We start from the raw sequence: 18,260 nt of genomic DNA on the forward strand, positions 1-18,260 counted from the left end.
CTGGTGAAACTTACTAGATTGGTATACATTCAGTTCATACTGAGCACATTTTCTTTAATGATTAATTATTTGACTAAAAAAACCTTTAATAAAAGATTTGCTTCATGTTTATGAGGGCTCTGAATCTTTTCATTTATCAGAGATATCAAAGCTCTGTTGGTCTGTTGTTGTTTCCTTTAAACGTCTCTTTTCAAGCATCGTGTTTCTGCCTTCTTTTCTCTGTTTGCATCAGAACCGAGTCTGTCGCTGAGAAGATGCTGACCAACTGGTTCACATTCCTCTTGTATAAGTTCCTAAAGGTAAGGCACGATCACTCGGAATAATAGTCTTAATTTAACGCTCCCGACTTATATTAATTCTTTATTCCGTTTACCTCAGTGTGTTTTTATTTAAAAGCTTTTCTTGTTTGGCCTTCATGTTTTCTTCCCTCAGCAGTGCAGAACACATAAGAGTAAATCATCAAAGCCTCTAAGCAGCACCCTTTTCTTCTCTGTTTTTAATGACTTTTTTTTCTTTTGGTAAGCCCACAGATCTTCTCCCCTCACGTAATTTTACTCCTGTAGCTGACACGTCCTCTCCACTGATCTTTTCTGTTGTTCTTTTAGCTCACATCTTCTCTTCCTCTGATCTCCCTTTCATCTGCCTCGTTTCTTGTTGTCATTGCTCTGCTGTCAGTCTCCTTTCTGCCTTAAGGTCGTTCGCCTCACCAGGGGGCGGGACGTCGGTCGCGTCGTCCTCGCGCGTCGCCCTTTCCCTTTATCTTCTCCCGTCTGTCATCCCCTACTCTCGCTATTGCACAGCCTAAAAGCGAGTGAGGCGATTTTCTTTTTTTCTTTAATGCTTCTCTCGTCCTTCTCATCGGTTTCCCCTTCTCCTCTCCACACTTTAATTACATACTGGAAGACTTGGAGTTGTCCTCATATGCCATTATAATCCTAATCATATTAAGAGTGCAATGTGATAATTATTGGAGTCACAGCAGAAAAGAAAGTTGAGTAATTTTGGGAAAGGGAGGGTGGACTGTGTAGAAGGTGGTGTTAAATTGCACATTATTCTCTCATTGTGATTAATCTGTAACAGGAATATTACAGGAATAAGTCCTTAAATTCTACCAAAACAAACAACTATAATTATCTAAACTGCTTTCATTGTTATCATTATTAATATTTTTTTTATTTCTATAAAATCTCTAAATCTGGAAACTAATAAATACACAGCATTCAATGCAATGTAGGAATGTGAGCCTCTTCCTCTCCCTGTACAGCCAGAGCTGTCATTATATCCCTAAAATGTAAATGTCAGGATACAATTAAGCAGCCCTAATGAAGGCAGCGTGCAGAGTAAAGGCAAATTTCATAGACAAGCATGCAGCGGCCGAGCAACGGAGGCAGAAAGCTGAAGCGTAACGCTGTAATGTATGCTCGCTCTGTCTCGTTAGCAGCTGCCCACCTAATTGGCCCAGATGCTAACGAGCTTCTTAAAGCGTGCGGCAGTGGAATGAGGGAGAGAAGAGGAGAGGGAGAGGTTAGAGATGGGCATCGGAGGTGGCGGAGAGAGGGGAAATGAATGGAGGTTGCGGGTGACAATTAGGAGTTAGGAAAATAGAGAGGTGAGGAGAAAGGAGCAAGGAGTTAAAGAGAAAGGCAGGGCAAAGATGTGAAAAGAGGGCAGAGAAAGGGGAAAGCAATGAAAGATAAGGATGACAGGAAGCAGGAGCAAATTTTTGAAATGCAAGTGAATAAAATGAGGATAAAATTGCAAAAGAAGGTTAAAAAAAGCAGAGAAAATAACAGGATGACATGGGGATGAGAGAGCAAAGTACAGATGTTGCTGACTGATAATTTCGTTTCCTAATTTGTCCAGGTTAGAAGCAAAAACCTGACCCATCTTATCAGTCAGAAAACAGTTTAATTTTAGAACAAGCTAATGAACTAAGTTAAGCAATAGTTGTGCAACCATTATGTGTGTATTTAAGACCCGTTTGATGCCATGAATCACATCCTTCTATAAAAAATCTTCCAAATATCGCCAAAACGTGGAACCACGCATAAAATCCCACACACTCCATGTCACATCAGTTTGCAAAGCATGGCTAACGTTAGCGACACTAGCACAAGCAGAACGTGATGGCACTTTGCTCACACTGAGTGGTTCTATTCTAGCTTGCTCTGTCACAGCCTTCATGCTGAGGTGGATTTAGATTTAGATTTTAGTACTGCAGAACCACGCTGGTTTGCACGATTGTCGTCCGCCTTACTTGTTGATACCTCTGTGTAACACCGAGAGATGATGATGCGGGCTTCTGACTTTAGAGGTACAGTGTGGTAAATATCACCACTAGATGTCAGTAGTTCACAGATTGCCGTCAACTGAATTTCAAGTACCTCCCAGTTCAAGTATACAATCAGTTATGTGGCTGTTTATGTCAGATGTTATTATATGTCCTCGTTTCTGGAGGAGGCTGTAAAACTTTGATTTGACCCTGATACGAATTCTGTCTGATGACAGCGACGCTGATGTTGAGGATATTCTGAACTTTTCTGTCGGTAAGCGCTGCTGTTAGCTGCTGTTAGTGGGCTGGATCTAGGATTGTTGGACTTTGACGCTCAATTAACAGCAGCTGTTGTTGTTTTAGCTTGCTAGTTGGCAGCTGTCCGGAGATGGGAGGGTCACATGTTTAATCTGCTGACAGTAAATAATTGTGAGAATAACTAAGGATGTTTATTCGTATTTTCATGTGTTAATGCTCTGACTTCAGTTTAAGAGGCTTGATGTGTGGCATTTTATCCAGATGCAGGTCGCGTTGTCTCTTTCGCTTCTTTGGTGAAGGGGACGCCTCTCAGATGATAAAACATAGGTACAATCCTTCATATCTTGAGTTTGAAGGTGCAGGCGTTGATTAAACCACCTACCAGTTCTCTTCTCCTCCACCTTTGGTGTACTACATATGTGGCCACATACAAAGAACACGATTAGGTGGAACAGCGATGGCCATTTTGCCACTGTATTGAAGACAAACCTCCTATTCCTTTTCTTTTTTACATTAGACTTTACAATGTAATGTGTGAATATATATGAGGGACATAGATGAAAAAGTAAAAAAGGAAGATGGTGTAACAATAAAGAACCGAGGATTTTTATTACGGTGGAAAAGAAGGAAAAAAGGACGCAAGGGAGGAATGCACACGCTAGAAAGAAAAAGCGAGTTGTTAAGTGTGCTTGAAGGTGAGACAGATAAATTAGTACTTTCCCCTGCTCTCAGCTGGACCTCATGCATCTCTAGCAGACGCACACGCGCACACAGTCTGAAGTGTCTCCCTGAGCACTGCGCGCTCGATCATTAAACTCTCGTCAGGATGAGTATTGGCTGTGATGTGTCCTCTCTCTCCCCTCTAAACTGCCGCTACTTCATTCGCAAGTGTTTTTCCTTGGGCCCAAGTGATGACTAATGACACTATTGATTGGCAAGTGTCTTTGATGGAGCGGAGAGTGGGCAACATATTTATAACATCTATGTCTGGTCGCATAAGCTCGGCTCCGAGAGAAGGCTGAAAAGATTTACGTAACGCTGCTTTCAGCCTCCCTCTGGAACAAAAAAAAGGAAAGATGTTTACATAACGCCGCTGTGTCCTTCACATCTTGAGACGTCATTCCGGGAAGGTCTGAAATTTCATGTCGTTCGTTTATAGATCACTGACAGTGTTAGAAATTGCAAGGATTTGTTAAAGAATGCCAGAAATTCAATCACTAGTAACTAATTTAACTAAAGTTATTTTTTTTTGATGATGATGTGTGTTTTGCATAATGGAGGAAACTCTAAAAGTTGCTTTTTTGATTTCACGCTGTAAACATTTTGAGGCATTCCTTATTCAGAGGTAGAAAATACGGGAAGAACCGTATGACAACAAAAGAGGGAGAAAAGCAGCTGCCGCACCTAATTTATCGCCTCTGACTGCTCACCGCGGCACAGAAAATTGCATCTGAATTTGAACGTCTGGGGAAACCAAATGTAAAATCCGTGGTGCCGTTTTATCGGACGCACACGGACAGAGAGGCTATAAAGGGGGGGAGTGAGAGGGAAACATGTGACTGTAAAGAATTCTTTTTCACGCAGTTTTCCAGCCATGTCAGTCGCCGGTCAGCACGGTCCGTGATGCATTAACTTGGATGTTACTCTGCACACAGTTACAGAAATATTCCATCTCCAGTTTGAGCAAATGATTCCTGTTTTTTTTTTTTTTTAAGTTTTCACCGTCAAGCTCTTTAATTATTCATGCATTTTGTCACCCTCTTCTTGAAAGATGAACAGATAAGTCACGATTCCAAAAGTGTTCATTAGGTACACCTTTTCAGCTGCTCATTAACACAAATATTTAATCAGCTAGTCACACAGTAGACTAAACTGCTGACGTTCAAAGAGAGCATCAGAAGGAGGAAGAAAAGTGACTTTGACGTGGTTGTTGGTGCCACACAACCATCTCAGGTCCAGAATGGTCCACCTGATCTGTCCACTCAACCCAAATGTCTGGGATTTGGTGGAATAGGAGATTTCCCATCATGGATGTAATCTGTGTGATGTCGTCATATCAGCATGTGCCAAAATCTCAGAGGAATGTTGAATGTATGCCACAAAGGATTAAGGCAGTTCTGTAGGCCAAAAAACCCCAACAACCCACTACTGGGAAGGTGTATCTAATGAAGTGGCCACTGAGCTTAAATTCTAACCAGTTTTTGTTGTCCTTAATTGCTCTCCAGACACTTGCAAAAACACACACTTACCTCATTTACTCATTTATGTGAGTCAGATAAGCGCCTTACTGCACACAGCACTTTGTATCGCTGTTATTAATTTACACATTTAAGTATTCCCAGATTCTTCAGAGTAGCAAACGTTCTTAGGAACCAGATTTAAATTGAATCACTGTGTTTATTAAGTTCTGTTAGGGATTTTGTTTATTTTCATTTTTAATTTTGGGGGATTTTTGAATTATTGGGCGGTTTTCCCTCTTTAGGACTTTTTCTGACATAAAAGAAAAAAATCGCGCTGTGTTTGAACTCCAGATAACTCGTCTGTTTCTGCCTCGTCTCTCGCCAGGAGTGTGCCGGGGAGCCTCTTTTCATGCTTTACTGTGCCATCAAGCAGCAGATGGAGAAGGGACCCATCGACGCCATCACAGGAGAAGCCCGCTACTCCCTCAGTGAGGACAAGCTCATCAGACAACAGATTGACTACAAAACACTGGTCAGTAAACTCGCTGTGTCTCGAGGCCCGTTTCATCTGCTCGGGACCGAATCACTTGATTTGTTAAGTTTTAGTCACATATGAGTCTAAACAGTCAGCTGCTGAAATGCGGGTTTTTAAAGTGTCCACCGCATTTGGAGGGAGTTGGCCGTGGACCGTCCTGTTTGCTGCCCAGTGTTAACAAAACAGAACTATCCAGGTCTAGCTTGGAAACATGCAGGCAAACCTACTCATCAGCGGGGTCTGCTACAGTTGTTTTGGTCCACTCCCAAGTGCGAATGCCGAGTTATTATGTTCTCAAACTGCCTAAATAGACGAGGGATGTGTCCAGGTTTGAAAATGAGCTGATGTAAACAAACTGGGTGTGAGAGTGATGCTGGGTACATTCAAAAGCACCTGAACAACCCTTCACACCATTCAACTAACCAGTGCTCATTGTTTGCAGTGTTCTTGACATATTCCTGATAAAGCCTAATTTCTTTTGTCTTTTCCATTTTTCTTCCATTTTTGTGCTTTTTAAAAATTTTTCCAGACGCTGCACTGTGTAAATCCAGAGAATGAGAACGCCCCGGAGGTGACAGTCAAGTGTCTCAACTGCGACACTATCACTCAGGTCAAAGAGAAGCTGCTCGATGCCGTGTACAAAGGCAGCCCCTATTCGCAAAGGCCAAAGGCTTCTGATATGGACCTGGGTAAGACATGCAGGACTGTATGGGCAGGCTTAATGAGATAAAATCAAATAAAAGCAGATTCATTAGGTTTTTTCCAGTCATTTTGTTTAGACATCTGCAATAAGAATTGCATAAATGCAGTAGTCGGGAGAGATCAGTGCACTGGAGCTCATCGTCCAGTTTTAGCTTTAATGAACATACTACATTCAGCAATGCCTTCAAGTCCAGATTGCCATGATGTTAATCTGAAAAACTTTTTTGATGACTTAAAAGCATTGAAAAAGTTTATAAACCGATATATATGTATGTATAATTTAAAAATACATTCAATTCAGTTTTATTTGTACAGCCCCAAATCACAACAACAGTCGCCTCAAGGCGCTTTATATTGTAAGGTAGAAACTACAATGATACATACAGAGAAAACCCCCATCATATGACCCTCTATGAGCAAGCACTTGTGGGAAGAAAAAACTCCCTTTTAACAGGAAGAAACCTCCGGCAGAACCAGGCTCAGGGAGGGGCGGGGCCATCTGCTGTGAACGGTTGGAGTGAGAGAAGAAAAACAGGATAAAAGACATGCATACATCAGATCTCAATGGGAAAAAAAAACGATATCTGTCGATATGGACTGAGTGATGTGTTAGAAATGAAAGGATGCCACATTGTTTGATGGAAATAAAAATGATCCAGCAGGGTAGTCCATTTTACCGAAACTTAAAATGACTAACTCAGTAGTTGTTTTGGTATGACAGCACTTTATCCATCCAACAGATTAAACTATCTCGAGCTTTTACCATAAAGAGTCCTGCTCTCATTTTAGCCCCTCATTTTTGATTTCCCTCAGTGACTCGGGTTGCTCCTAACGTTGTTTGCTTGCTGCACGATACTGCAGAGTAAGCATGCGGCGTCATTATCTGGACTTTTAATGTTGCAAATAGCTACTCAGTAAGAAAAACCAATAAGCTTAAAGAGAATAAACTGCTCTGTGGAAATGAGGCAAACGACAGAGTATCAATTCTCTGTTGTTCCCTGGAATGTTAAGTCCAGGGACTTTTCTCATACAGGCTTTTGATCAATTGTTAGTTGCTTTAATGTAATTTTGCAGTGTAAAATTTAATAAACCTACTAACTACCTCTTTTTCATTGAAAATATCAAAAACACAAATGCAAAATGATGGCAAGTGGTACACAGTTTCATGATACACACATGCACAATTTGTGTTTGTGCTTTCTGCCATCAACTCGACTTTCCTCTTTTCAAAGAATGGCGTCAAGGTCGGATAGCCAGAATCATCCTGCAGGATGAAGATGTCACAACTAAGATCGACAACGACTGGAAAAGACTCAACACACTGGCTCACTATCAGGTACACGAGCACAAAGCAGGGCAGGCGTCAAGAGCCAGCGACTCAGCAAGAGTAATACACTGAATATTTTGGTGGTGTGTGTGTGTATTGTTTTTGTTGTGCAGGTAACAGATGGTTCAGTGATCGCCCTGGTGCCAAAGCAGAACTCTGCCTACAACATCTCCAACTCCTCCACCTTCACCAAGAGCCTCAGCAGATACGGTACGGCTCCCATTCCCATCGTGCCTCGATCCTGTTTAAATCAGTCTATCAATGATCCCCATTTCTCTGACCGCCCGCCTTCCCTCAGAGCCTCTAACTCTCTCTCATTCAGTCTTTGTCTTTGTTTGTCATGGCCATGATTGGGGTCCTTTTTTTTCTTTTTTTTTACCTCCATCTGAGTGAATGGCAATCCTTTTTATCCACTGCCATCAGCGCGGGCCAAGGCTATTCCACGGTTATTTCCAAGCAGTCCATAAATGACAGGCATTAAAGTAGACACCTCGATCCCCAGCTGACAGAGTGAAAAAGAGACAGCGAGAGAGAGAGAGAGCGAGAGCGAGAGGATACGTAGCAGTCAGATAGACAGAGCCCCAGCAACAGTATGGTATTTTCCACTGGAAAATTAAACCATTTAGAGGATAAATTACTCTGAGGTGAGAAAAAAAAAACTGAACCCTCATCTGATGCTGAGTGGGTATTAACCCTCACACATGCACAGCTGCTATCATTGCCACTGATGTGCTGTAGCCCCAAATCAGTGTGGCTCTTCTCCAAAAATGCCCGTGCCAAAAAATGAAATGTTTAGGTTAGAATTTGAATTTTTTTTCTGTGTGTGTTTTATATGGAAATGGAAAATTGACATGCTAGTTTTTCTACTGAATGCCGACTCTGATGTCAATTGCGTGACCTGAAAATAGTGGAAAAGTCAGATGTGTCCTTTTTCCCTCAAATCTAGCATTCAGAAAAAATAGTGCTGGTCAAAGTGTTTGTTTTCAACACTCTCCCATGACAGCTGTTCTCAAACTGTATTTCTAGCATACCTCACTCCAAAAGCTGAAAAAGATTAATGCCCAACTCCTAACAATTATTTTATGAAGCATCAGCAAACTCCTTTAACTTCATATATTTCACCTTGCTGTCGTGCATCAGTTGTACGATGTAACCCTTTTACGTCACATAAAAAAAAATGGTCCCAGTTTGGAGCCTTGTGGGACGCCTATTTTATATGTTTGAAAGGTTAATTTATCATTAACTTAAACGCACTGTTGTCAGGATTCCACATACACTGTTAAAAAAAAAATCCTAAAAAAACAGTAATATTCCGGCAGCTGGGACACCAAAATAATACCAGAAAATAACAGAAAATAACTTTCTCATAAAAATGCGGTTATTTTCAGTAATGACAATACAGTTTGTTGCCCTAATTTTACATGGGATTTTGCCTTTTTCAAGTGCTTTTAAACATTAAATTAGGAACATTTTAATGTGATTAAACAATGAAATTACCTATAAACAAGGTCAATGAATGCGGCAATATGAATAATAATACTTAAATGTACAGAAATATACAGTTAACAGTTGGTTTAAATAATAATAATGGATTGCATTTATATAGCGCTTTTCGAGACCCTCAAAGCGCTTTACAATTCCACTACTCATTCACTCTCACATTCACACACTGGTGGAGGCAGCTACAGTTGTAGCCACAGCTGCCCCTGGACAGACTGACAGAAGTGAGGCTGCCATATCGCGCCATCGGCCCCTCTGGCCATTACCAGTAGGTGGTAGGTGAAGTGCCTTGCCCAAGGACACAACAACCGAGACTGTCTGAGCCGGGGCTCGAACCGGCAACCTTCTGATTACAAGACGAACTGTCAACACTTGAGCCACGATCGCCCTAAATAACATTATTTTATGTAAAAAAAGTTTATAAGAATCATTTTATATATTTTTCCGTAGTATTACATTTGAATTTAACAGTTCAATCTTTCAAATAACGGACAAATATTTATGAAATTATGATACATTTGTAATGTATTTTAACAATCTAAATATGCATATGTACAGACAAATATATTTAAAAAACAAGAAAATTATGTTTTATTACATTTACAGTGATTTTATGTTATTTTACATTTGAAATGTTAAATCACAGTCTTTTTATGTAAATTTGATGATATTCTAGAAAAACAGTACAAAACCGTTAAATACACAGTACAATACAATTTTTTTTTTTACAGTGTATCGTTAAACCGACTCCTTATCAGAAATTGTATTTTATGCTCTTAAGGCAAATAAAAAGCAGTAGAAAACTGCTGCCTGTTTACACACCACTATTCCCATCTCCTTGGAGTCATATTTCTTGCCACCTGATGAATGCATGTCCAATATTCACCCTCCTTGCAGCTCAGAGTCTTCACCTGCTGATAGAAATATTCGACCTTTAACTTCTAAATCCAGTATTATTCAAAGCTACCTGTTAGAAATATGTTTTTTGCAGGGCATTTTTACAGCATCTGCTAGCTATGGAGAAAATCAACATAACCACAAGACTCAGTAAGCTGACAGATATTACAGAGGGTTTAACAGCACAAGTGGCCCATATGATATGCAAGTAGATGTATTGTTGTCTGAAATACGGGACTACTGACTAAAAATTCTTTCTCACTGCAAATATGCCAGTTTCTATTAGAGATGGACCAATCCGATATTACGTATCGGTATCGGTCCGATACTGACCTAAATTACTGGATCGGATATCGGTGAGAAATTAAAAATGTAATCCGATCCATTAAATATATATATATATAAAAAAACACCTCACAAAACTTGCGACACAGCGTAACTCGCCTCATAACCGTCGGAGCAGTATGCTCAGGTGATAGAGCGGCTGTGTGTATTTGTAGCCTTGCTACCAATCCAGCATTTCATCTCCGAAGAAATTATCCCAGAGAGAAGTAAAGCAAGTGTGTAAGTTCATCTCTGAATGTTTGTAAAGCGTTCCCATGTTAAGCTTAACAACCGATATATGGAGCGACTGCCTCTCTCTCTCTCTCTCTCCTGCCGCTACTTCATGAAACTGCTTAATGATCAGCTGATCGGCTTTTCTGTCGCGAGTCCGTCTCTCTTCTTTGTTTTTGGCCCACTTTGCACCAGAAAGAGGAAACCAGCGGCTGAACAACAGCAGCACCTTTAACCTTGATAAGCTGTTGTTAGAATTTTTATTTAATATTACTTTCTACACCAGGATCCTTTTCTACGTAGCTGACGGCTGGTAACTGTGCAGGGGCGGATCTAGCAAAGTTTAGCCAGGGGGGCCGATAGGGCATGAACAGGGAAAAGGGGGCACAAAGACATACTTTTCTTTCTTATTCTCATTTAAAATGTCTAGCTTTTAATAAATAATTATCTGAATCTTACACCCAAAGTTTTAATCTGATGTAAAATGTATAGAAGTCCATTACTGTATATAGTAACTGTTAAGTCCTAGTAAGCTATAGTACTTTTTCCTTTGGGAAAGTACCATCTGTGCACTCTGCAATTCTGTTGAAGAAAGATGTTGAATCTATTTAATTATTCTTGAAAAATAATTTAATTCTGTGCATTTTTTTTCACCCTGCATCAAATTAAAGTTGATTACATCGATTAAGCATCATGAGGTGGAGGGTGGGGGGTGGTTCCCTATTTTTTTTTTTTTGCTGGGAGTTTGCAACCCCATTAGTTAGGTTGCTTAATATTTCTGCTAAGTACTCTTTAAAATACCAGAATAGGGAGGATGGTGTAGGTTTAAGTTTATTAGATTGATCAGTGTTGCTGAACTATAAAATATTTTGGGTGCAGTGTATTTTTTTACATACAGGTATAACAGAATAGCTTTAGTGTTGTTGTTTATTTCAACTTCAGGATGAACTTATACAAAATGCAGCAAGATATTAAAAAAACAGTTTTATTGATTAAAAAACACACTATATCGGATTCGTATCGGCAGATATCCAAATTTATGATATCGGTATCGGACATAAAAAAGTAGTATCGTGCCATCTCTAGTTTCTATTGATTCTACTTGGAACAAAATAAATGGTTTAATCAGTGCATCACACAACACCTACACTGTTTGAGAATGGCATTATTGAGGACCCGTTTCATTTCTGAACCTCTCTTGTAGTGAACTATCTCACACTGCTGCAAGGCTCCAGCTATTTTGCTCCACTGTGAAAAAAAATTTGGTTAAAAAGTCTCTTTGACTGTGTCCGTTTTGTTTGTTATTATGATCCTGTTGGTGTGCCTCGTGCATGAATGTGTGCATGTAGCGGGGTGTTATTAGAACAGGCAAAATTGTTGGCCACCAATGGTCATGATGAGCTTGGAATCAAAGCCACTCAGCACCCCACTGGCAAAAGCAACAGCAGCGCTCTACACCATCCCACTCAGCCTCATTCACTCTTCTATCCCATGCACTCCCATTACTCTCCATTTCACCCCTCTCTCCTGACCTTTTTGACTCTCCGTCCATTTCGCTCGCCCACTCCCCCCTTTTTTTCCTGTCACCCCCCTTCACCCTCCCCCTATATTTACTTCTCCTCTAACATCCACAATCCTCACTGTCCTTTCACCAAGCATGTGGATGGTTACACACATCAGGATCTTTGGTCTCGCCACCTCTTCTCTCCAGTCCAGCTTTCTACCCCAGAAACAAGAGATATTCAGCAGATATTGTGCACCTTACCTCCTCCCATCCTACATGAAACAGTCACAGATTTCTTCTTGCTTTATTCTAATCATGACAATCTCACAATGAATAATGAAACAGACACAGATGATAGAGACTGTGGGTCAGTTGAACTATTTTTGAGTATTTAAAAGAAAAGCACAAAATTCTGTTTTTGTCTTATTTAGAGAGCATGCTGAGGACGGCCAGTAGTCCAGACAGCCTACGTTCTCGAACGCCCATGATCACCCCCGATCTGGAGAGCGGAACCAAACTGTGGCACCTGGTGAAAAACCATGACCACTCAGACCAGAGGGAGGGCGACCGAGGAAGCAAGATGGTCTCTGAGATCTACCTGACCAGGCTGCTGGCTACAAAAGTAAGGGGCAGGGATGTAAACAGCACTCTTCTTTTATATATATATATTGATTCTAGTCAGAGTGGAAAAACCTCTTAAACAGCACTTGAAACCATCAGGGGGACACTAAAACCTAATAGTAAAACTCTTCTTCAGCATTTTCTTTCGTGCAGAGTGATCCACCTCACCTATTTAAAAGAAGAGGAAGCTTCTAATACAGAGTGTCCCCACATCTTTGAGGGGTCTTTATCTTTATCAAATTACATCATCACAGACATTGATGAGAATATTTATGCAACTAGCAATTGGTTTATGACATCACAGGAGATCAGGTCAAAGACCCACTACATTCACAGATTCAAACTTCACAGAACAGACCCACAAGGTAGAAAATTAGAAGGCTTTTTGTGAGCACACACAGGAGACAAGAGTTGGCGAGGGGATGAATACTTATATCATTGTCTGGAGGCACTGAGAACCCAGTATACAGCCACTCTTGTTACACACATAACGAGCAAGAACATATACTTCAAAAGTGGAAATATGCTTTGGGTCTGGGGATACAGTAAAGAGTAAAATCTGAGACATTACACAGCCTGTGCAGACAGATGGATTTATTAAGATAGGAGCTTATCTGTTCCAGTAGAGAATAGACAGACAACAGGGGAAAAAAACACAGCTGAAATGCTTTCTCTGTAGACAAAACATAACGCCGGGCTGAACAGATGGTCCCCAGTTCAGTCTTAGAGAAGCTGAGCTAAAGGTAGCCATCCATCATGGTGTTTGGGGGGGCTGAGGTGTGCTGTGAGACAGCTCGTTAGGCAGGTACAAATAGCTGGGCATCATCAGACAAGAGTAGGGGGACCAAGCACCCATCCTTGTGGTACGCCAGTGACAGGACACTGATAGAAGTGCAGTTTCAGTGGTTGGTTTTGTTTTTCAAGAAGAGTTTTGATAGAAAATTAGTAGGCATGTATGTAGTCTCTACTTAATAACTCTGTCTGAGTCTTTACAGTGGGTGAGATTGCATCAAAGCCTTTATTGTACATGAAGAAAGTGAAATGTACTGACTAAATGTGTTACCGGTGAAGCTAAACAGACTCGCAACCATTCCCTCCATCTTGGAATCTTGCATTACAAACAGGCCGCCTGTCTTTGCCCCTCTCCTTCATTGTCTTTCAGTTCACCTTCTCCTTTCTAATTGTAGGAGGGGGGAGGGAAATGTAAGAATGGGCAGCAGTTACAAGCAAGCTGGCTTTTCAATTTCCAGTGGTAATAAGAAAAAACAGATTAATAAAAAGGTGGGCTTGTGGTGCAGAGGGTAGGGAGGCAGATACACAAGGTGTCAGGAGACGAGTAATTTGTTGAGGGATTGAAGATTTGGCGATGCATGATGAAAAAAAAACACAGAGGCAAATGCAATTCAGAAGCTCATCTTGTCCTTGTCTCTCTTATGGCTGTCTTTCCAAACCCGTTTGCCTCGGCGTCTTGTCTATGCAGATCTACCTGCTTTCATTCACAACCGGTGCAGGAATAATTCCTGCTCCATTTTGCAGCGGCTGACTAAATATGATCCCGACATATATTTCCTCAGTAATAGATTCTGCCAGATGGAGAAGTCGGGGTGACAAATGTGGTGTTAGGGAAATTAATTTAGCTACATTTGATGTAATTATGTTGAAGCATTGTCATTGGAGGAAAGCGTTATCCAAATCCAAGAGCCGGGGTTCTGGTTTGTGATTCTGCAGCGCTTAGTCAGCAGAGCGAGTAAGTCTCACAGCCAGAGTTATCGCTGTGATTCCCACTGGGGCCATTCATAGTAACAATGTACACGCTCGAGGCCCATTCAGGTGCTGTGGATACAAGTAGCTGGAAATGGTACATTATATTCTGCTTCACAGTGCCATGAAACTGCTTATGTTGACGCTGGCTTCCTGAGCTCTGAGATATTCCTCCTTTCTAATTAATAGTCAGGCTGATTTGAAAGGGAAGCATATGTGGGGATGTTTTTAATCTTTAGAAATTACTGCACACATATGTAGAGAATCAATATAAGTTAAAAAAAACAAAACAAACATTGAGCATAGAGTTACCTGATCCGGCTGTTCATACAGATCTGCTGATGGCTCATATGAAAAGTGTTATTAACCCACTCTGCAACCCACTTCCACCCCAGCTCCTCTATTTCAAGTCATGTTCGCTCTTACTGACTGCTGCACTGCTCTCCTTGCCTTTTGGCTTTCTGTGTATGAGTTTAGAGCGGTGAGGAGGTCCCAGAACAGAGGCACACTTCCATATATAAATTACAGCCACTAAAATAACAGTCCTCTTGTGACTAAAGTGGTCCTGACAGAAATATCAAAAAGGTCAGAGCGATTACCATAATATGGGAACACCACCTGTACTAAAATGTCAGAATGCTTGTTCAACATAAGAGTGCAGCTTATGCTTGTATATAATCATCATTAATATCAAAGACCTCTAAGCCATTTTGACCGGTGTTGTGGGAATCACAGCAACATTTAAATAACACTTTCAGTGATTGCCTATAGACTAAAAACAACACAACTGTGTAGTGAAACTATTGGGAGGGAAAAAAAAACTAAGTACATCCCTACTGTTTCCATAGAAATTAAAAGTAGCAGCCAGATGTTTGATCTGATATAGAAGTGTGCGCACTTCTATATAAGCAGACGTTTAGTCAGTTTGTTGGTCTCTAATAACCTCTCCACATTATTAAAACAGCTGATATTACAGCTAAAATTACTGTTAAAATATTTCACCCTGATTTCTTTCATTTAGGGTACGTTACAGAAGTTTGTGGATGACCTGTTTGAGACCATCTTCAGCACAGCCCACAGAGGTAGCGCGTTGCCCCTGGCCATCAAGTATATGTTTGACTTTCTGGACGAGCAGGCTGACAAACACTCCATCACAGACTACGATGTACGACATACCTGGAAGAGCAACTGGTAAGTCGGAAATCTGTAGCCGCTGAAAAATTAATTCCCCTTTAATGTAAAGTGTTCTCGAGACCGGATGTAACCTTGTTCGGTTCAATCAAATTTCACCTCCAGCGTAATGAGATCTTCAGGCGCTTTTCACGTTTGGCCCTGGTGACATTTGCGCTGGAGTCTATCTCTCGCTGAAAATGACTGCAATCAAAGTGCATTTCAAAGAGATTTGAATGGAAGCTGGAATATAGTAATAATCACAGTGTCTGCAAAGTAAATATCCTTGTAAACAATGCTGCACTGAATTAAATCGATACATCCAAGTCTGCAAAATGTATGGAAAAATGTAAAAAATGCTGTGTTGGATGCTTCCTATAATAAGATCTTCAGACTAGCTTTGCAGTGTTTGTAATTCATAAATTATTTATTAACATTTATTTCATCATTGCGTTTCCGTAGCAATCGAGAGCATTTAGGTGAACTGTAAAGTTCACCTAAATGCTCTCAGCCACACCGCTGCTACGTTCCCCGAGGGCCGCGGCACCGCCTGCGTGCATTAATGCACGCAGTGAACTAATTAGAAAAACACAGAACTACGAGTGGAATTAAGCTAGTGACGGAAAGCACTTAATCACACGATGTTACATTTTTATTTCAAAATAAACTTTTTGGGGGTTTTATTCTCTTGCTCTCTCTCCAGTCTCCCTCTCCGGTTCTGGGTGAACGTGATCAAGAACCCACAGTTTGTATTCGACATTCATAAGAACAGCATCACAGACGCTTGTCTGTCCGTGGTGGCCCAGACCTTCATGGACTCCTGTTCAACATCGGAGCACAAACTAGGCAAAGACTCGCCTTCAAATAAGCTTCTCTATGCTAAAGACATCCCCAACTACAAGAACTGGGTCGAGAGGTGAGTCAGAGTTTGACCCAAATGCAAAGACTTTGAGATCAGCTACGTTTGATGGGAGGTTACCTTTTGTATCCGCAGTTTAAATGTTAAAAGTTCCTGATGAACTGTGAGAGAAAAATGAGGTGGAGCGTTATAATCAAAGTTAATTACACTATTAAACTATTAAGCTAAAAACAGCTGTAAGACTGTAGCAGCGTTACAGGCTGAACTTTATCTGGTACTGGCATTTAAAGCATAATAGTTGGATTAAATTACTGCAAAGAAACCACTCTGCAATAATTACAGCTGTCTCAATCACTATATAATACAGTGTACTATACAGAGTGAGTAAAATGACAGTGAGAGCTGCTCCATGTGGATCAGTTCTAAGACAAAAAGAAAGAAGAAGACAAAGGTTTCACTGGGTTTGCTAAAAAGCAGCCGTAGCCTCTTAATCTTCTGCCCAACTCCAGGATGTTTAAGTGATCGCACCACCTGTGGTTCCACTTTAGGGGCAAGAGGCGCTCTGTTCATGTTTTAGGCTGTTTCTCCTTTAATTCATTCAAATTTTGTGTAATTCAATTTACCTGAATTCAATTCAATTTAGTTTTTTTATATAGCACCAAATCTCAAGAACAGTTACCTTAAGGTGCTTTATCTTAGTATATTATATTAGGCAGGTAAAGTCCCCATAATAATGGAAAGAAAAACGAATTAGATGATTTCCTGTAAGCTTGGACTTGGCAACAGTGGGGAGGCAAAACTCCTTTTTAACAGGAAGGAACCTCAGCAGAACCAGGCTCAGGGAGGGGCGGCTATCTGCTGCTCAGCATTGTGCATTACACCACCTCTCAGTATATAATAATGTTGATTTTTAATCCTTTTTAGATTTCCAGGTTTTTCACTGCTAATGGTAAAACAGAAGGGCTGATAACAAACACCATTCTGGTAGAGTACAGTGTTTGATACCTGCCCAAATATAATGCCCACCTAAGTACATTCATAATCTCACTTAGCATTGTTTTTTAATCTAAAAAAATGGCACCATCGATAATCAGTTCGTTAGTGGGCAATCCTCTTTCTTTTCTTTTTAAAGCTGAGCTAGCCCCGGTGCTCTCCTTTATATGTTTCTACAGTGAGTAGCTGTTGTGGCAGTTTCTCAGTATTATTCAGCTCCTTCTTCAGAGAATCTTGTCCCAGGGTGAGACATAATCCATCTCTGCCATCCTGAACTGTGGCTGGATAAACTAGTCTTTGTTCTGCTCTGAAGATCTACTGCAAACTCTAACCTGAACCTGCAGCAGGTCTCGAGCTGGTTCATTCACAGGACCAAGATGGCCGATGCAGCAGATCACAGCACTGCCTGCTGTGGACGGCCACAATCCACAACAGTGAAGCTGGAGTTAATCCACTGGTTGAGAGATTGTGGAGAGCGAGTGCCTGTCTTCTCAGTTATTTATTGCAAAGTCAGGACATGTAAAAATATTTGCAGTGCAGAAACTGATAACATGTAATGTATAATAATACTTAAGAAATCTTTCCTGCATATAAATGCATGTGCACTCTCCTGCCACAAACAGAGTCTAAATCTGTGGGAAAACCGCTGTGTATTTCTTTATGTCGAGCAGCTTGAATTGAATATGCTGCAGGAAGTATTGCAGCTTCCACAGAGCTTTTGGAGGCAGTGTGAGATAAGGATTTATAGGTGAGATTTAACTGCGTGCAGTTGAACCTTGCTTCCATTATGCCTCCAAACCTACACTCTCCTCCCAGCACTGCCCTACTGCAGTAAACCTTGAGATAGCCGAGATATGGATCATGCACACAGATCCAGGTACAACTCAGTATTGGGATGTTTTCTTAATATATTGTGTTTTTACCTGCCTCGCTTTCAACGGACCTTTCACTTTCCCAGTGCAGCCAGCAACACTGAGTCCATAATATTAAGGTTGTTGTTTCACTGAGAGCATCACCTGTTTTACCTCCCACTATCTCAAAAATGAAATATTAATGAAATATGAATGAGTAAAGTATGAATCAGCTGTTACAAACCCAGCTAGGCCCTGTCAATATCCATAAAAGA

The 18,260-nt window shown here is 40.8% G+C and overlaps 1 protein-coding gene across 2 annotated transcripts in view; it reads left to right on the plus strand.

Moving 5' to 3' along the window:
* LOC116311206 (plexin-A1-like) overlaps window positions 1-18,260 on the plus strand; it is a 311,927-nt gene that overhangs the window by 283,401 nt on the left and 10,266 nt on the right. For both annotated transcript variants that reach the window (XM_039604677.1, XM_031728256.2), the window contains exons 24-31: window positions 233-299; window positions 5,096-5,242; window positions 5,775-5,934; window positions 7,180-7,283; window positions 7,388-7,484; window positions 12,162-12,352; window positions 15,134-15,303; window positions 15,986-16,198. In XM_039604677.1, coding sequence (XP_039460611.1) covers window positions 233-299; window positions 5,096-5,242; window positions 5,775-5,934; window positions 7,180-7,283; window positions 7,388-7,484; window positions 12,162-12,352; window positions 15,134-15,303; window positions 15,986-16,198 — 1,149 coding nt within the window. The remainder of the gene's footprint in view (window positions 1-232; window positions 300-5,095; window positions 5,243-5,774; window positions 5,935-7,179; window positions 7,284-7,387; window positions 7,485-12,161; window positions 12,353-15,133; window positions 15,304-15,985; window positions 16,199-18,260) is intronic.

The sequence above is a fragment of the Oreochromis aureus genome, linkage group 20 (genome assembly GCF_013358895.1).
Source record: "Oreochromis aureus strain Israel breed Guangdong linkage group 20, ZZ_aureus, whole genome shotgun sequence".
Lineage (NCBI taxonomy): Eukaryota > Metazoa > Chordata > Actinopteri > Cichliformes > Cichlidae > Oreochromis > Oreochromis aureus.